The sequence below is a fragment of the Stegostoma tigrinum genome, chromosome 4 (genome assembly GCF_030684315.1).
Source record: "Stegostoma tigrinum isolate sSteTig4 chromosome 4, sSteTig4.hap1, whole genome shotgun sequence".
In the NCBI taxonomy this organism is placed as follows: Eukaryota; Metazoa; Chordata; class Chondrichthyes; order Orectolobiformes; family Stegostomatidae; genus Stegostoma; species Stegostoma tigrinum.
This window is the reverse complement of record NC_081357.1, coordinates 73,857,810-73,879,042: the sequence shown is the minus strand read 5'-3', so window position 1 is coordinate 73,879,042 and position 21,233 is coordinate 73,857,810. Positions and strand designations below refer to the sequence as shown.

At 39.4% G+C, this 21,233-nt stretch overlaps 1 protein-coding gene across 4 annotated transcripts in view; it reads left to right on the top strand.

Moving 5' to 3' along the window:
• Nucleotides 1–21,233, top strand: part of LOC125452228 (protein eva-1 homolog A) — a 301,173-nt gene that overhangs the window by 111,544 nt on the left and 168,396 nt on the right. For all 4 annotated transcript variants that reach the window (XM_048530393.2, XM_048530389.2, XM_048530390.2 and 1 more), the window contains exon 2: nucleotides 19,043–19,257. In XM_048530393.2, coding sequence (XP_048386350.1) covers nucleotides 19,043–19,257 — 215 coding nt within the window. The remainder of the gene's footprint in view (nucleotides 1–19,042; nucleotides 19,258–21,233) is intronic.

The window sequence follows — 21,233 nt, the reverse complement described above, 5'->3', positions numbered from 1 at the left end:
ACATTAAAGAACAGACTAAATGTTAGATTGAAATTAGCCCTTAAACCAAGCTATTCCTTAATACTTGCCCCTCGAGTCTCCCTGTCTGCAACAAACTCCAGTTCTACTGTAATGCAACAAGGCAGCACTCCAGTGCAGACCTCTAACCACACCTCCTATGTTCACATTCAAATCATTTATATAAATGATGAAAAGCAGGGGACCCAGCACCGATTCCTGTGGCACACCGCTGGTCACAGGCCTCCAGTCTGTAAAGCAAACCTCCATCACCACCCTTTATTATCTACCTTCAAACCAGTTTTGTATCCAAATGGCTGGTTCTTCCTGTATTCCATGTGATCTAACCTTGCTAACCAGTCTACCGTGTGGAACCTTGTCTAACACCTTACTGAAGTCCATATAGATCACATCCATCGCTCTGCCCTCATCAATCCTCTTCGTTACTTCTTCAACAAAGATCAATCAAGTTAGTGAGACACAATGGCCCGTGCACAAGGCCATGTTGACTATCCCTAATCATCCTTGCCTTTCCAAATATGTATAAATCCTGTTCCTCAGGATCCCCTCCAACAACTTGCTCACCACAAATGTCTGGCTCACCAGTCTATAGTTCCCTTACATTTCTTTACCAACTTCCTTACAAAGTGGTGCCCCATAAGTCAGCCTCCAGTCTTCTGTAACCTCACCTGTGACTAGTGATGAGACAAATATCTCAGCAAGGGGCCCAGCAATCACTTCCTCTGCTTCCCACAGAGTTCTAGGATGCACCTGATCAGGTCCTGGGGATTTATCGACTTTTGACATTCAGCACCACCTCCTCCATAGTATGGACATCTCTCAAGATGTTGTTATTTATTTCTCCAAGTTTTCTATCTTCTATATCCTTCTCCACGGCAAACACTGAAGTAAAATACTCATTTAGTAAGTCCTCCATCTCTTGTGGTTCCACACATAGTCGGCCTTGTTGATCTTTAAGGGGCTTTATTCTCTCCCTAGTTACTCTTTCATCCTTAATATATTTGTAGAATCCCTTTGGAATTCTCCTTAACCCTATTTGCCAAACTATCTCATGTCCCCTTTTTGCCCCCCTGATTTCCCTCTTAAGTGTACTCCTTGTGCCTTTATACTCTTCTAGGGATTCACTCAATCTCTGCTGTCTATACCTGACCTGTGCTTCCTTCTTATTCTTGACTAAAACCTCAATTTGTCTATAAGCAAGTTGTCCAACTCAATCTGAACAGGAGCAGGTGAGACCATATTGCACCTCTAGCACTCAAAATGTTGGTCTGTTACTTTATAGCCGTCAGTTTCCAAAGATCATTTGTAATGATTTTATTTTGCGCAATGTATTGATATTATTGTTTTTGATTTTTATTTGCTAATGTGGATCATGACATATAAAGTAAATGCACCCCATTTTCTTGTAGCTTGTTCCTGTTGTTTATTTTCCAACTACCCGATGAAATTGTTTTAGGATTAAAAGTCATCTAGGTCGCAGGTGCAATATGGGTACCTCTGAGAAATTGGAAACTGTCAATGTTGAGGATCTTTGAACTGAAAAGCATTATAGCTTTGTCTATGTTGATTTTGTATTTTTCCAGTGACTCAAAGGTTATCTTGGAGAAGTAGTTCTCAGGCTCATGTTTCTATAGTTCCTAGCTGTGTCCAAGTGGTGAATGATGTACATTTAATTTTGACAGATTGCATGCATGGTTAGATGATCCTTGATCATCAGCAAGACATACTTAGAATGTATTGGATCAGTTTCCACTGGATTCCATGGCTGTGAACCCGGACATTAAGGGCAGCAAGAAAAGATCTTGTTTAAAAGAATCTTAGATAACTAACCTTTTTTTGACTATTTTGTGTTGACAATTTATGAAGGCAACAAACTGGCTGGAGAATTCTATCTAAATAGCACCCTTGGCTAATGATTCCATTATACTGTGAAAGGAACTCCCCATAGACACTATATTGGGACAGAGAAAAATTTAGGGTATCAGTTACCATTTGCCACTGCAAACAATGGGTTGCAGTTGCACGGTGTTCCTTTGTAACAAAGGCACACATAAATGAAATACTTCTGTCACTATATTAACAAAGGAATTATTAATCTTTTTCAAGTAATGAACAGGTTAACTCCTTTGTTTAAATAATTTCTAAGTAATTTCATTAAAATGTATTTTTGTGATAGAGAATAAATAAAGAAGAAACAAAATTTACTTTTGCTGGGTATTCATACAAGAATGTTTTAACTGTCAGAATTCCTGCTGCTGTAAACATTTTGGAGGCTGAAGAAACAAGGAAGCTGCTGGACTGTTAAACTTATCAACTTCATCCCTTTGTTCTGGCTAACCTTAAGTATTCCTTTTTGTCAACTTTATAATGAACATGTTTTCCCTTGTAGTTTAACATGAATAAATAAAAACTTGCTCAAAACAGTGTACTTTACCGACACCATGCTGATTGGATAGGTAGTCTGCTCACTGACTTCTGTTAGGAATTCTCATAACTGAATACCAAATATAATAGCAGGATTGCAGAGGTACCAGCCTTTGCCACAACCAATTTTATGTCATGTAGAAAATTGACCACATGCAGTATTGTAATGGAAATTATACAAGGTCAAATGATTTGTATAAATTCATTTTTGAAGCAATATTTTGTGATGTGAAGACTATACGAATTGGAAAATTTTAACTTTCAAACATTGTTTTACAATGTCAAGTATGTTTTTTTTAATGTTGTTCTATTCTTCACGGCACAACATCGTGGGCCAAAGGGCCTGTACTGTGCTGTACTTTTCTATGTTTATTCACTTGCAGTGAAAAAATGACCTGTTTTTTGAAAATAGGCACTTCTTAAAAGTCTGACTTAGGTCACAGCCTTTGGGCCTGCCAGGACTGAATGAGGCTAAAATGTTTGAAAGCCTCCAATTTCTCATGTGTCTGACTAAAATTACCAAAGGCTTATGGCATCATTTTTCAAAGCAATGCCACTTGTTGACTTCTAACAAAGCACAGTGATGTTACCATCCCATAACATTGCAGACTTCCTCCTCAAGGTTCAGTGAGTATTTCTGGGTTAATTAGTTTTAAATCCCCTCTTTTCTGGAATTGTCTCCTGAAGTAACCAATAGGTGTTTGAATATCTTTTTCAAAGCTTCATAACTTGCTGAGGCATTTCAAAGGGGTGAAAAAAGCATCTCTTGTCTGAGTGAGTTATCTCTTTAAGAAGCAGAAAGTTAAAGAAATTGTGTCTTGAAATTTTGGATTATTAATAAATCACATTTAAATAGACAGACATCAGTAAGTTCTAGGTTTTGTGTTTTACATGGAAAAAATAAATATTTTTCATGGATGAAGTACATCTTGAATGTTCCACAGATGTTTTGTGCTGCTTTACATTCTGGAATTTCAGGGCTTTTGTGCACAGAATAAAGAGTCAGATGTTCTGTCACTTTCTCTCTCATTAAGGATTGCCATATTGCACTTAGTGCTCATCTGAAAACTGTGTTTCTTGGAAAGGAACATAAATGAATATCAACACTGATATCTTTGCCCAGCAAACTTTGCGAAAGATGGATAGTTGATTGAGGAATCCTTGATTATTTAAAAAAAAACAAACTTTCTTAGATAGCAACTGGTGCATTTGATGTTGCTGCTTTGAGTGCACTGGGGACATGAGTACAGTTGGCAACATTGAACAAATGTTTTAGCACCATAAACATACACATTGTAATCTACAAACTTCACTTAGCATACAGACTGGAGGGATTGGCCAATGTTATTCATATATCCTGGCTATATCCTCATTATTGTTGCTTTTCTTTACATTTTCCCCTATTATTTCGATGTTATTTTTATGAATGTTCTTTGGTTATTCAAGTTCAAATGGCTGTGCAAATATTTTCTCTTGTCGTGTAAGAGTAAATTGCTTTTGAGCTGCATTATAATATTTGTTTCATGTATTTCTCAGTCTTCTTTTGCCTCAAGAATTTCCAGAGATCAAGTCATCCCTTAATTTAGATGCACTGTTTATTTAGTAGTCAGAAGTTTAACTTTTCTCAGAATTACTTGAATGGGTTGGAGAAATGGATTTTTCCTTGCACCCTTTCTTAAATTAAAAAGTGATGTTTAATAATATAATCAACGCTGATTACCAAGTGTTAGAAGTTTAGATAACTCATGCTAAATGAAATTGATTTATGTCATAAGTTCACCAGTGTTGAACTAGATGCCTTTATCTGCCATTTGCCAGACTGTATTTCCTCCTTCATGTAATTTAGACTATAAATTTAGCCTGTACTACGTTCATTGGAATAGGGCTATGCCATATAACTACTTACTTAGAATTCAGGACAATCTGCCCTGCATTGATCCCCATGACCCTTTAAAGGCTCTATGCCTACTTAGTGCCATCTCATGGCAGCCAATTTTTTCTCTGTCATTTTTTTTCATTTGTTGCAAAGTTGCCCCTTGCGTGCAACTCAGCTTGCATCCACTTTAGGTATGCTGAACCACAGGCAGCCATTAGCAAACTAATTTTATTTACATTTCTTTAGTGGAACAAAAGGTGCAGTTCAACAATATACTACAATAGGCACTGATTGATGGGTGATACCTACTTAGAGCAACATAGAGATAGTAGGAACTGCCTGGATCGCTCTGTCTCCATCTCCGGCAACCACCTAGAAATCGATATCAACATCAAACCGGCTGACTCCCACAGCTACCTAGAATACACCTCCTCCCACCCATCTTCCTGTGAAAATGCCATCCCCTATTCCCAATTCCTTCACCTCTGCCGCATCTGCTCCCAGGATGATTCCACTCCCGTACATCTCAGATGTCCTCATTTTTCAAGGACTGCAACTTCCCCCACTCAGTGGTCGAGAATGCCCTTGACTGTGTCTCCTGCATTTCCTGCAACTCATCCCTCACACCGCCTCCCTGCAATAACAACCAAAACAGAATCCCTCTCATCCTCACATACCACCCGACCAACCATCTTCTATCCGCCTCCCCCTCTCTCCCTATTTATTTCAGAACTCCTTTCCCCTTCCCCATTTCTGAAGAAGGGTCTCGGCCCGAAATGTCAGCTTTCCTACTCCTCTGATGCTGCTTGGCCTGCTGTGTTTTTATCCAGCTCCACACCTTGTTATCTCTAGAGCAACAAAGAGTTGATGTGAGTTAAATCCCTTATCAAGGCAGAATGAAACTTGCTCTGTGCCTGGCTGCATCCAAATGCCAGTTAATAATGAATGGTATCCAAGAAACAACCACATTCCTGTCTGTTGGCACTAAAAAATGATTGTGAAGAAAACAGTTATCAAAACAATGGAAGCAATTGTACCAATTTTGAAAGTTTATTCAAATTGATATTAAATTCAAGGTGTCAATTCAAGTTGTAATAGAACTGGCTTATAAATTTAACATTCTGTTTAGAAACGTTGTTCATCAAGTGTGCATTTTGCAAGAATTCACAATTCAAATCCATAATTTGATTCTCATATTTAAAGTACCTCAGGCAAAACAACATGTTTCTCCGGGACTCAACCGGAATAATAAAACATCTCATTGTGTTTGCATTTTTATGTTTTTATGTAATCATTCCACATGGTGTAACAGTATCTGGCCATAGTACTGTTTTTTTTTCTGTTTATTTTAGTAAAGACAAACAGTGAACTAAGACTGTTTTCTCTCAACATGCAGCCACAATTCCCACAGGCTTCAGAAGTGGATACACAAAATTCCCTAAGGGAAGTTAGTTCCAGGCTCTGAAGAGTTCCTGCCAGAACAGAGAGTCTCTTGATGTCTTTTGCTTTAAGATAATAGTTGTTCTGTGTGAAAATCATTGTTGGAGAAGGAGATTATTCATGAAAATAAAAGATTTAAATTAATGTCAAGTAAATCAAACAGAAAGTAAGATTAGTATGGAGCCAAAAATAATTGCAATCCCAAACAAGAAGTGCCATGTTTATAAAGGCGGGCAAACATCGAGAAAGTGTAGGTAGTAATTATCGGAGAAAAAGTTACGAGGGACTGTTTTGTTACTCTATTTTTATGGGTTTTCATAAGCTACTCATCTGATTTTAAACCAGTTGGGTGCAAAGTTTAACGTCAACCACACAAACCAGAGCCTTAAGCCATGATTCTCTTTGAGTGGGGGTAGATGAATTAGTGGTGACTGACTTGCCATCCTCAATATGGAGGAAGACCACTGGTTTCTGAATCAGTCCACTCAGTAAGATATGACCAGCCAGCTCCTCAGTCTGTTGCAGGCCTTAACAGTGGACTGCCTTGCCAGAGCTGCTGCCCAGTTGGAGTTCACAGTTTGTAGGCCCTAAAGACTGAGAGTCAAGGCCTAGTCTTCAGGGGATCCAAAGGTAGGTGGTTTTGTTTTGCTTTACATGGGATAGGGTTGTAGGGAAAGAGGAATTCAGGGAGTTGGAGGAATGAGCAGGGCTTTGGCTTTCAGAGGCCACATAATCCCAAGACTGGGGCATATGGAGACACCCCCCACCTCATTAGTCAACAAAGATTTGACTACACAAATCCCATGTTCCAGTTTGTAGCTCATAGCCCTGGAAGCTCAGGCAATACAAACCAATACCTAAATACCAAAATGTTATGAGAATTTCTGACCCCTTTTCAGGCAGTGACTTTCAAACTTCTTCTACTTACAAGGTAAAAAGAATTATTCTCAACTTTCCTTTTGGACTTAAGTCTATGGCTCCTGGTTTTTGACCCCTCTTCTAAAAGAAAAGTACCTTTAGGGTGGCAGGTAGTCCTGATGGTGGTATGTTGAGGCCTTATGGCCCCTTGACCATTTTATGTGTTCTGATTGCAAGCATATTGAGCATTTCCATTCTTCTCACCCAGTTGCATTAATTGGTGAGGCAGCACGTCAAAGGAGTTAATATCACTCCAGGACCAACTCACTCAATTATTTCCCTTTCTCATCACCTCTCTACCACATAGGGGTTGAGGGGTTTTCCAGGCTCAGTGTGTTATGGATCTAGCTTGATTCCTTTATCATATTAGTACTTGAAAAGTAAAATGGTTACTTCAATCAGAGTATTTGTGTGGACATAATATAACATTGTAATGGATTCAGTCATGTTCAGCCTTGTAGGCCCAATAGACAGCATTCTTTGCAGTGTCTATTTTCTAACTGAAATGAGCAGAAAGTCAGAAAATCAAAAATTTCAGGCCTAAGGCTCCAAACGTGAAATGAGTAGAGAGGAGTGCTGACAGGTGTACTCAGATTAGGCAGGGAATTTGGAAATAAATGTCTGCCTGCAGCAGAAACCATTCATGTGCATGAGAACTCCTTTTTGCAGACTTAATCTGTGGAACTCTATGGAGTTCCTTTCTTTCATGGAGTATCTTCTTAAATTATACAAATGTCGTAACATGTTAGTTGCTGTAGGGATTAACTCTTGTGGTGACATGGCTCAATAATGTTAGCATTAATATTATCAACTGTGCATTTCAAAGTGGCATCTTCATCTGAATAAAACCCTTATTTGGGAGAATTTTTAACTTTTAGCAACAGAAGATGGATCACTGAACTTTAAATACAACAGATGTGAGTAGACCAGCATCTATTCCAGTAAACTTCCCTCTAAGTGCCTGGAGTAGCAACTCAATTTCTACCTTTAGAACAACATTCAGCTTAACGGTTTTTAGATGGTGGTTGTATAAAAGTACTTGTTTCATAAATCCATTTAAAGTTTGATTACATTTACACATCTCCCATTCTCAGGCACTTGTGTCTTGAAAGATAATGAATGATGCACTTCGTTAAACCAAATCTTTTAATAGTAAACAGAAGCAAAATAGTGTGGAAGTCTGAAACAAACACCAAGTGCTAGGGAAAGTCATCAGGTCTGGCAGCATCCGTGGATAGAGAAACAGGGCTCATTTTGACTCTGGGACTTTAGTTCTGAAAAAGAGTCAAATTGGACACGATTCTGATGCTTTTAAAGGCAAATCCTTGAGTCTAAATTTAGTATTTATCTGTAGGTAAATTCTCAGAGATTCTGTATGTGGACATGGACTTTATTTTAAAGAAACAACTAAACAATAATGCATTGTGACTCTGTTTAAGAGCCCAATAACTTAATAAATTCAATCACATCTCTCAATTTTGAAACTTAAGATTTAGTTACGTCAAATATATGAAATACATGTGCATTAGTCAGTCTGAAAGTTTGTGGTTAATCCCAAAACTGACTGTCAGTGGAAGTGTTTTCGTTTCGGCTGGATCTCCATTAGAAGAGCAGAACATTCCCAGATGCACACAACTGTTTTTTTTGTGTCGTGTAAACTTACTGGAGAAACTTCCTCCATTGAAAAATAACCAAAACCCTCTCTATTTTTAAACTGGTTTAGTTTCACAATTCTTTATTACCTTTTCATCAATTTAGCACAAACTTTCTGGGATTGAAAGCAACAAAGAATGAAGTGACTTTATCGTATTTGAAATGAATGTGAAGTAAGCTTCAATAAACACCTAATATTACATTTTCTGGCGCGAATAGGATAATTAACCAAACAAATGCCATTCTCCATTCACATAATCAGACATTTAAAATTCAAAACTGCCAACCTTTAGTTATCTGTATGAGTCTTATTTATTCAGAATTAAATACTCCCATGAACAGTGTAACATAATAACTTGAATGTCACCATGGCCACTAATGAAATTCTAGTTTTTAACCTTAACAAGCCAGTTATCCTTAATCCTCCCAATTGAATTCAAACTAACACTTACCAACCAAACAGAGAACTTAATTGCCCGTACTTTAAGAATAAAAGATAAGTTCCTACTATCTCTTACATAATTTGCTGTTGTTTTTTTTCTTGTATCGTTTCAAATGGTCGTAATGAAACTAAAGAAGTCATATTTCACAGTTAAACAAACTCATTTTAAAGGCAGCTTCTCGTAGCTGATAAACTCCAAAAGCAAAAAACTACAAACATGCAGTCTTTAACAGCAGAAAAGTGAACAGAATCTTCCCAAATTTCCACTGTTTAGCATTCTTTTAAATCAGTTACTATTTCTGATGTTTTATTATTAGCTACATTTGAATGAAACAATCAATAAACTGTGACCTTAATTTGACATTTTTTAAGGCTTTAATATAAGCAGTTTTTAAATTCTAGTACACGTGTTTAGCAAGTTCAAATTGGAAGTCTGCCAGACATCTTCAAGCCTTTAAGACTGCAGTGTATTTCTCTTGTGACAAGCCAGTGTTTTTACAAAAAGAACACTGAAAAAAAGAACTTGCATTTTTAATTAAAAATACTGGTGTAATTCAGCGTTTACTTTTTAACTGAATCAACAATCAAATTCTGACTGTGTCCCACAAAGATGTACATGCAATAAGACACATAACATGCTTTGACTGTAAAGAGTTAGATGTCAAAAAGTTAATAACTTAAAGCTCTGCAACCCCAGAGCACAACTATGCACAAATCTTTCTCACAGCTTTAAAATGTTGAAGTTGGCTTGCTTTTATACCTGAATTGTTTACACTGAGGTGGTTTCCTTGATGCTATAACTGCCATGCATATTGTATGGTAAAGATCATTATTCATTTTGTAAAAGGTGGGAAGTATTGTTCAATGAGGAATGGTACTGGAACAACAGTTACTCACCAATTACATGAACAACCTAGACTCAGGAATTAGAAGCACAATTTCAAAATGAATGTGTGACAGCAATTATTCAGTTTAGTTAATAACAAGAATGTAATAGTGCAGGAACCTTATCAACAGGAGTGTAATTGATAATTAAACCGAAATGAAGTTGAATGTGAATTGGTATGTTTTGGTATGGATAGTGAGAACACATACTGTTGATTTCGGACAAAACATCTCCCATAGGGGTTTCACAAACTTCAAAATCCCCCCCACCTCATCCCAAAACCAGCCCAGCTTGTCCCTGCCTCCCAAACCTGTCCTTCCTCCCACCTAGCCTCCCCTCCCACCTCAAACCCCACCCCATCTCCTACCTTCTAACCTCATCCTGCCCCCCTGACCTGTCCATCCTCCCTGGACTGACCTATCTCCTCCCTACCTCTCCACCTACACTCACCTTTACTGGCTCCATCCCCACCTCTTTGACCGGTCTGTCTCCTCTCCACCTATCTTCTCCTCGATCCACCTTCTATCCACCTCCCCCATCTCTCCCTATTTATTTCAGAACCTCCTTCTCTTCCCCCATTCTGAAGAAGGGTCTAGGCCTAAAACGTCAGCTTTCCTGCTGTTATGATGCTCCTTGGCCTGGTCTGTTCATCCACCTCTACACCTTGTTATCCTATTGGGGTTTGTCTGTTATTGGTTAACACAGCTTTCAGAGGTTGGTTTTTCAGACAAAGAACCATTGTTTAAAAGCATGTAAATTGTATCTCTTTTCTTTTAAAAGAATAAAAAACCTATCTAGCAAGCAACAATTTGATTGGAGATAGTCAGCATGGATTCGTCAAGGGCAGGTCGTGTCTCACAAACCTCATTGAGTTTTTTGAGAAGGTGACCAAGCATGTGGATGAGGGTAGGGCAGTTGACATGGTGTACATGAACTTCAGTAAAGCCTTTGATACGGTTCCACATGGTAGGCTATTGGAGAAAATACAGAGGCACGGGATTGAGGGAGATTTAGCAGTTTGGATTAGAAACTGGCTTTCTGTAAGAAGGCAACAAGTGGTGGTTGATGAAAAATATTCAGCCTGGAGTCTGGTCACTAGTGGTGTGCCTCAAGGATCTGTTTTGGGACACTGCTGTTTGTCATTTTTATAAGTGACTTGGATGCAGGCATTGGTGGATGGGTTAGTAAGTTTGCGGATGACACTAAAGTTGGTGGAGTGGTGGACAGTGTGGAAGAATGTTGCAGGTTGCAGGGAGACTTGGACAAACTGCAGAATTGGGCCGAAAGGTGGCAAATGGAGTTTAATATGGATAAATGTGAGGTGATTCACTTTGGGAGGAATAATAGGAAGGCAGAATACTGGGTAAATGGAAAGATTCTTGGTAGTGTAGATGTGCAGAGGGATCTTGGTGTACATGTACATAGATCCCTGAAAGTTGCCACCCAGGTTGATCGTGCCATTAAGAAGGCATACAGTGTGTTAGGTTTTATTGGTAGAGGGATTGAGTTCCGGAGCCGTGATGTCATAATGCAACTGTACAAAACGCTAGTGCGGCCTCATTTGGAATATTGCATGCAGTTCAGGTTGCCCCATTTCAGGAAGGATGTGGAAGCATTGGAAAAGGTGTAGAGCAGATTTACCAGGATGTTGCCTGGTCTGGAGCACAAGCCCTATGGAGAAAGGCTGAGGGACTTGAGTCTGTTCTCATTGGAGAGAAGGAGGAAAAGAGGGGATTTAATAGAGACACACAAGATGATCAGAGGATTAGATAGGGTGGCCGGTGAGAGTCTTTTTCCGAGGATGATGACTTCAGCTTGTACAAGGGGGCATAGCTACAAATTGAGGGGTGATAGATTTAAGACAGATGTCAGAGGCAGTTTCTTTACTCAGAGTGGTAAGGGCGTGGAACGCCCTGCCTGCCAATGTAGTCAACTCAGCCACATTAGGGACACGTAAACAGTCTTGGATAAGCATATGGATAATGATGGGATAGTGTAGGGATGGGCTTTGATTAGCTCACAGGTCGGAGCAACATTGAGGGTCGAAGAGCCTGTTCTGCGCCGTAATGTTCTATGTTCTATGTTTTATGTTCTATCTTGTTCAGAAATCCTGCCAGATCAAACATCAAACAGGTAGCTGATTGCTGTCTTTCTCAGAGAATTTTGAAATTGGACCGGGAAATTTTGCTCAGCTGGGGCTGCCACCCTTTGGAAGCTGGCATCACCAAAGGCAGCAGTGCCTTTAGAGAGGCTGTGGGTGGTGCCAGGACTGCACCACTAAACCCCACAGATGGGAGTTAGATGGGAGAAGAATGAATCTTGTAAGGGGAGGGAGAGTTTCTGCGGATAGGGGTTGTGGTGCACTGTGACAACGAAGTTGGAAGCAATCTTGAACAAATTAGTTCGGGTCATAGAACTCACTTCCCCCACTGCACCGACTGCCTGCATTGTTTTACCTTTGGGTAGGTCAGCACTTTCTCATCTTGCCTGGAGCAGAAGTAATAGAAGCCAGGCGGAATGAAGTTATTAAGTAGTCAGTATTAGAACACTTAACCCTAATTGTCCTCAGGTGGTGAAGGTTGGTATTCTCACCCAGAACTTAACTTCTGAGGAGATGGAAAAGGATCTTTTCTTTCCCCAGTGCCCACCAGCCTGAGTATCTGCCATTCCTGCCCAATTCTCATAACTTCTCAGGAGTGGAAAATTCTGTCCAAGATTTCTGTATGTTTAACATAATTGCAGACCTTGACTCATAGTGAAGCTACAAGTTCTTAATATAGAAATGGAAAAAAGTAGGTCTTAAATATGTTAGAGATAGTAGGAACTGCTGATGTGGAGAATCTGAGACAACAAGTTGTAGAGCTGGATGAACACAGCAGGCCAAGCAGCATCAGAGGAGCAGGAAAGCCGACATTTTGGGTGGAGACCTTTCTTCAGAAAAAAAAATATAACTTTGTTTGACAAGATACAAAGAATGAACCAAAGAGCTTTTCTCCTATCATTGTATTTTACAACCTCAGTTATCTACAAAAGAGAAAATGGAATGGAGACTTGATGGAAGCCGACAAGGCCACAAAGCGATTTGAGAGTGTGACTGTAGAGAACCAGAAATTTTGACTAAAATAAAAGAGATGGTTACTATAAATCCAACAAAAATTTTCAGGAAAAACATCTTTATTCAGAGAATTGTTTGGATGCAGTGCCATTATCGCAAGGAATAAGTAACCTCATTAGCATGAAAGTATTTACAGGGAAGCTGGATGAACACATGAAGGTGTAAGGAATAGCAGAGTATGCTGATTAGGTTAGATGAACAAATGCGGGAAGCAGTTAGTGACATACAAACATTGGAATGATACACTGGACTGATCCCATACTGTAAGTCTGATATTATTGTGTGTCTTGAAATAGTGGAAAATGAAGTGTTGTTCCTCAAGCTTGCATTGTGCGTCGTTGGAACAGTGCAGCAGGTCAGGACTTAAATGTTAGCATGACAACAAGTTGATTTATTGAAATAGCAAGGAATTGGGAGGCCATGGTCATTCCCACAGCCAGACCATACCACAAAGCCAACACATCTCATTTGTGTCTCATTTACTTTACTCTTAACACAGAGGATGCATTCCTTCCCTTTCACACCTCAATTTATACCCATTTTACATTTTTTTTTACTCTTTTTCATTAACAACCCTTTTTTGTCTTTTGCACTGGGCCTCTCCCTCTGTTGAGAACATTTATATATAAAGCTTTTCAATGCCTTCTGAACTTAAAATGTTAACTCTGCATGACCCTTAAGTGTCTCCAGCGTTCTGTGTTTGTTTCAGATTTCCAGTATCTGCAGTATTTTGCCTGTAATCAACTTCTCATCTGACGTGAAGACAGAAACTGCTGGAAAATTCAGCAGGTCTGATGGCTTCTGTGGAAAGAAAGAAGAGTTAACATTTTGAGTCCAGTGACATTTCTTCATATCTGGCATTGTCTCAATTTTAAATATGCAAGTTGTTTTCTAATTTCTTCACGGCCTTACCTCTCCCAAAAATATGTACCCTCGTTCAGCTCTGCAACCCTCCTAAGTTTTTTGTGATCAGAGATAATGGGAACTGCAGATGCTGGAGAATCCAAGATAACAAAGTGTGAAGCTGGATGAAGACAGCAGGCCAAGCAGCATCTCAGGAGCACAAAAGCTGACGTTTCGGGCCTAGACCCTTCATCAGAGAGCTCTAGGCCCGAAACGTCAGCTTTTGTGCTCCTGAGATGCTGCTTGGCCTGCTGTGTTCATCCAGCTTCACACTTTGTTATCTCCTAAGTTTTTTGTTTGTTTAATTCTGGACTCATATATAACAATTTTAATTGCCCCAATTGACTAGCTTCTGTTCTCTAGAATTTTCTTTTTCCACAAACTTCTCAACCTTTTCCTCTTCTGTCATATGCAGTTTTTAAAGACTACAATTTTTAGCAAGTTTTTGATCATATCTCAATATCTCCTTATGTGGTTCAGTGTTAAATGGTAACACTCCTGTGATGTACCTGGGACATTTTCTACATTTAAGTAGATTAGATACTTATTATACTAATGCCTGTTGTTAATATATAAATTTTTAAAAATGGAACTTAAATATGAATATTTTTGACAATGAATGTTGAATCCTTTAAAAAAAAGTATTTCCCAATTATTCAGTCTCTTTTCTGCTGAAGGTGCCCAACGCTACTTGGAAAGTTGTTGCATTAATTCAAATATCCTCTCATACATTGATTTTTTTAAATGCGAGTTTGCATAGTGAATGTTGCACTGTCTTGTAAGAATCATCTCACAACAAAGCCAGTTCCATTCTTTCTTTCCCAATGCAAATACACATGCAATTTTTGACAGCAGTCGTGATAACAATCAGGTAAAAGGAATCTGCCTACTCCTTGATTGTTCTTACTAAAGAACACTGAAGCCAAATTTTACAGTTCATCCTGTGGCCTGGAAGATATTTAAGCCCTTGAATGAAGTTGTAATTACTCAACTAGAATGCAGAAAGAAACAATTGATTAACTATTGCAACTTGGACTTGGACTGGGCTCAGCCTGGAACCCCGTCACTATTGTAGCTTTCATCTCATTTCAGCAAATGCTAAATTAGTTAATAAACAACAATATTATACAATACAGCACAGGAACAGACTCTTCAGCCCATCCAAACCTGCGCCAAATCCTAATCCTTATTTAGACCCACTACTTACTGCCTATAAAAGCTGAAAGTACTTACAGAAACAAAACAGAAATTGCTGGGAAAGCTCAGCAGGTCTGGCAGCATCTGGAGAGTAATAGCAGACTATATGATAACATGGCCTGTAAAGACTCTATTCCATTCTTCCAGTTTCTGTCTCTCCATGATGTTCTGATGATACCAACTTAAACATGGAAACCTCCAAAATGACCATGTTCTTCCTCAACTGAGGATTCCCAACACCGTGGTGACAGGGCCTCAGCTGAGACAGACCCATTTCCTGCACTTCCACCGTCACCCCTGTTTTCTCTCCCCCAACAGCAATAGGGTTCCCCTTGTCCTTGTTTACCATCCCATAAGCATCCACATCCAGAGGATCATTAACTGCCATTTCTGCCTCCTCCAGCAAGTTGCCAACACCAGACACATATTCCCCTCTCCTCCCTTGTCAGCATTGCACAGGGACCATTCCCTCTGTGACACCTGATATAATCTTCCTTCACTCCAAACATCATCCCCCCTCTCCCTAACCACCACCAACCCGAGCCTCACGTCACCTTCCACTGCAACTGCAGAAAGTGTAACACTTGCCAGTTTATTTCCTCCCTCGTCAGTATCCAAGGGCCCAAACATACCTCCTGCATTTGTTGCTCACAATCGGGTCTCCTCTACGTTGGGGAAATGAAGCATAGACTGAGTGACCACTTCACAGAACATTTATGTTCTGTCTTCAAAAAAGACCATGAACTTACAGTTGCCTGCAACTTCAACACACCACTCTGTTCCCTAGCCAACATCTCTGTTTCTGGCCTACTGCAGTTCTCCAGTGAAGCTCAGTGCAAGCTGGAAGAACAGGACCTCATTTTCCGCTTGTGGACTCTGCAGCCATTGGGACTCAATACTGAGCTCAACAACTTTAGGATTTGAGCTCTCCCAAGTTCTTATCCCAACCTCCCACATACTAGACCTTGTTAGCACATTGTCTGCTGTTACACCTGACTCGTTATTAGCCACTCCATACATAGGCATTCACCCTCTGAGCCAGATCATTATCCACTCCTTCGTCTGTCTAACTGTTCTCTCTCTTTGGGTTCTATCCCAACCTATCGTTTGCTCCTTAACCCCTCCCCGCATCGTGTCTTCTGCTTATAAACTGATGTTTTCCTAGCTACCATCAGTTCTGGGGAAGGGTCACCAGACCCAAAACTCTGACTTCTCTTCACAGAAGCTGCCAGGCCTGCTGAGGTTTTCCAGCAATTTCTGTTTTTGGTACCTATTGCCCACATACAATTTCTATCCCTCTGAGTGCCTCCTTTCATGTGTCTAGAAAGACATGCCTTAAACATTTCTAACAGGCCCGCTTCTACCACTTCCACCAGCAGTGCATTCCAGGCACCCACACCCTTTGGGTGAAAAATCTTTCCTGCATGTCTCCCCTAAACATTCCCTCTCTCACCTTGAATTAGTGCTCTATTTTAGTTGACTTTTCCACCCTGGGAAAAAGCCTCTGACTATCCACCCTTTCTATGCCTGTCTTAACTTAGTCGACCTCTGTCCTGTCGCCTCTCAGCCTATGTATTTCCAGTGAAAACAACCTGTGTTTATCCAACCTCTCCTTGTACCTAAAACCTTCCAGACCAGGCAACATTGTGGTAAATCTTCTCTGCACCCTCTCCAAAGCATCCATGTCCTTGTGGTACTGAGACGACCAAAACTGCACACAATATTCTAAATTAAAGTTTTGTACAACTGTATCTTAACTTGCCAACTTTTATATTCGATGCCCCAGCGATTGAGGAAAAGGGTGCTAAATGCCTTCCTGGTCATCTTATCTACCAGTAATGCCACTTAACGGGATCTGTGGACCTGTATGCTCAGATCCCTTGGCCATAGAAAACAGACAGTAGCTTAGAAAGGTTCTTCAGAGAATGGAGATCAGTAACTAGTGCTGTGATTTAAAAAAAAAATATATATATATATACACACACACATATATATGATCTAGAGGAATATGTGGGTGGTCTGATTAGTAAATTTGCAGATTACACCAAAATTTGCGGAGTTGCAGATAGTGAGGAGGATTGTCAAAAAATATGGTGGAATATGCAGAGTTGGGCAGAGAAATGACAGATGGAGTTCAATCCAGACAATCGTAAGATGATGCATTTTGGAAGATCAAATTTAGGTGTAAATTACATAATAAATAGCACAACTCTTCAGAGCATTGACATAGAGTGGGAAATATTGAGTTGCTTAAACTAGCTGCCTCATTTTTTTCATTCGGTTAGCCCCAATAATAATCAACCACCATACTTATGGGTTCACTGTAATGTAAATGAGAATCCTTAAGTATTCCTGTGCTCTAGGTAAAGTTTTTAATCACCGGAATATGCGATAGTTGTTTTGATTGTCAGAGACTGAGATCTCCTTTATGGCAAGCCTCGACAAACTAGGTTAAATATTCTTCTGAGACCTGATGCTTCCTGGCATCAATCACACTTACAGGATGTATTTTTCCTTTATTAAATTATTCTTTGAAGCATCTGTAAGCAAAGCGAGAGCTATCAATCAGGCAAGAGTTCTTCATGTTTGACTAATTAGGCCACACAGGCAACATAGAGTTTCATCACCTGATTATACCCAAAGTGTGCTCATGGGCAGAGTTTGGCTTTGTAAAACAAAAATACTAATTTACAAATTCCATTTCTAATAATCCAATATGTGTCTTTTCTGATGAATAGCTTAGTGGCTGGTTGAAATTTGTTACCAAACCTCTGCAACAACTTGAGCTCTTCATGACTTCCAAAAGAAAATGGTCTATCATTTTTATGTGATCTTAACACATTCTATCAATAAAGTCACTACAACTAATTTTCATAAGAAAAGCTAAAAAAAACTTCCAAATTCGACACCAAGTTTCTGATCATAACAATAATAATTCTACTGGTTCCATTTTAGCTTATGTAGCCTTTTTGTTTCTTTGCTCCCATTATGCACTGTTCTTTGCTCGTATCATCGTCCCTTTGTCATTGAATCCACCTGACTGCAGATATTCCATTTTGTTCTTTATTCCTTCCCCAATTCTTGTGAACTTCCTTAAAACCTGACACGTTTATTTCTTCAATTCCATTTTATTCCAGCTGCAATCCAAAACTTTAACTCTGTTTCATTCTTTATGGTGCTACCTGACCTGTTGACTATTTGCAGAATTTTCTATTTGCAACTCAGATTTCCAGCATCTACAAGATTTTGCTTCTCATTTTATCTTTTTTTCTCCAGCTGCTGCACAAAATATAGCTTTTGAAATTGCTCCATTCCTGTATTCATTAGGATAGGAAACCAACAATGTTATAACAATGATAAAGTACTACTAATATTCAGGGCGAGCAGCATCTGTGGAGAGAAGATGAAAGTTTGAGGAAGAAAATAATTTGTATTATGCAGCTTATGGCAGGCAGCATGGTGCAGGGATTAGAAAGGGGAAAGAAAACAAAAGGGGGAAAGATATGAAAGATATAAGCAGGATAATAGATGTCAAAATTGCTTTGCATCATCAGCAAAGTTACATAGTAATTGGGCAAGCGCTTTTAAAAAAATAAATCCAGAGAAATTACAAATTGCAACAACATCACCATAAGCAGCACCTCGCTGTTTTGAAATGATGAAGGAAGAGGCTATGATCTGAAATGACTGGATACTGTCAACTCCAGAAATTGTAAACGTCGAATCAAAGATAAGGTGTTATTTCTCAATCTTCTGCTGAACTTCATTAAAATTCATTTGGCGTCCGAGGACAGAGTGATGAGAGCAGGATGGGGATCATGTTTCTAGGCCAAGTGGAGTTGTTCCGCATGACGATCAGTCTGCACTTAGATATCCCTGTGGTGGAGGAGCCTGCATTGTGAGCAATGACTATAATATACAAGATTGGTAATGAGCACATGTAAATCACTGTTTCACCAAAATAAATGTTTGGGATTGCATGGTAGGAAGGGAGGAGGTAAACTGCAAGTAGTTTGTTATCTTGTATTTATGAGAATGTGCTCTAAACAAAGGGGGTGATTGAAAACTGGGTCAGTATGCGTCTGAGAGAACTTTGGGCTATAATTTTAGGACTGAACCAAGTAACCATATTGCTTTCTTTGGCTTTAATTTCCTTTCTTGTTTTAACAGGGTATATGTCAAAGGTTCTGAGGAATTATACGGAGCATGCATGTGATGGAGAGTATATTTCTCTGCGGTGCCCACATAGAACAACCATCAGTATCCAGTCTTCATTTTATGGCAGAAAAGCACCTAGTCACCAGATGTGCCCATCTCGCTACCCTCAAACTTTCAAAGACCTTGAAGTGGAAGATTTGTCCTGTTCAGCTATTACATCCCTGCAGGTAAATCCCAGATTTAATTTATGAAATGATGGGAGGAATTCTTGCTTATCTTATGCATCCCTTCTATAGATACTCTTTTCCTTAATTTTCTTTTGTCTATTAGTGTCTGGTTACTTCATGGTATGAGAACAGTTGTGATATACAAACTGAACTGTGGATACATTGTCCAATTGTATTTTTAAAGTTATATGAGGCAAGAATTCCTCTGTCTATTCATATCAATGATGAGTGGCCCAGTTACTTGTTTTTTTAAGGCGTGCTAGAAGGCACTGTAACTTGTACTCTTGGAGGACCAAGGGCAGTAGGTCCCTTTACGGGGTGAGAAAACTATTACCAGCCCAAGCATATGAGAACGCTTTCTTTCTCTTTCATTCTCAGATTTTGTCTGTAAGCCTATTCCATCTAAAACTACAGTTCATCTTTCTTTTCTCAAACTGCCTGTGGATTCAGGGCTACAAATGTTGTTTTGGTATGAAAGTGGTGTCCACTTCACCCATGTGTGCTTCTGATCTATTGTGTGCAGAGTGGAATCTGGATGAGAGCGTTCGTGTTCTGAGTTTGCTGAGTAGGCAGACTGTGCAATCAGAGGGCAATTTTGATTTGATGCCAAATCTGCTATTTTTGAGACTCTCTTTCTAGCTTCCATCCTGTCTCAACATGGCACGCATAGATTTTGCAGCAGGGAGGACTTTCTTTGGACTTTTTATTCTGTCTATGGATGTAAGCATTCCTGGTATAGCCAGCATTTCTTGTCCACTCCTTAAGAAAGTGATAGTAAGCCATTTTTGTGAACTGCTACATTCCATGTGGTACAACTACTGCTTCAGTGCTGAAAGTGAGGATTCCCAGAATTTTGACTCAGTGATGGTAAAGGAATGGCGATGACTGCTCTTTTCCTCCAGATGCTGCCTGGCCAGCTGTGTTCTTCCAGCCTCCTGTTTGTCTAGTGAGAGTACTATGTGGCTTGGGGGGAGCTAGTGGGTGGTGGTGCTGTCCTGTAACTGCTGCCTTGTTTCTTCTTACTTACTAGTTTTAGAATTGTTGTTGAAGGAATCTTGATGGGTAACTGCGGTGCATCTCTTATATATAATAAATACCATATACCGCTGTGGTGGACGGAGTGAATATTTCAGATCGCTAAAAGCAAAGTAGAAGTTGAAGATTTTTGTCTTGAACTCATCAGAACTAGGACACAAGAAACAGACTTGGATAAAAGAGATTATTTTCTGTGAAATGAGAAGAAAGAGCTTATCGATTGGACCATAATTGACATAGCGATGCAGCAAAAGAGTTTACTATCAATTGTAATTTGCAGATCAGACAGTCAGAATCTGATTGATCAGGGCTTTGCCAATATGTTGCAGCAGAGCTTGGCTGTGAGCATGACTTTTTTTTGAAAGAGATGCGATATTTGTACAAAATCCTTTTGCGTATATGAGACAATGACTTGGGTAATTATATCTAATCTAACCTAATCTAATATAATCTAATCGAATGTGTAGCTTCTAACATGCACAAATATGCTGTGGGCTTAGCTAATGGTCATAAATTGGTTTCCAGTGTAATTCTAAGGACAGTCTGGATTATTTAATACATTTCCTTTAGGAGAATCACATCTAATGGTATACTCTGAGGCTTGAAAGCATGTGCTAGTACAGCACAACCAGCAGCATGTGTTGTCTGATATGATCAGCCTACATACATGTCATCAAATCAGCACTGAAACTCATATCTCATTGCTCAATTGTGTGCTAGGCAATAAGTGTTTTAGGCTTGATAACAGTATTTTATTTGTGGAGAAGACTACTTGTGGATTCACTGCATATTGGAAGCATGAGACAGCTAGTTACTCTTGTAAAAATCTTTGGGAGACTTTACTCCTCCCATGGTAGTCTGAGGAATGGGCACTGCTCAGGGCCAAAAATAGTGGATATCGGCTCTTTCATGGTTTTTCCGAATATACATGGTGATGATTT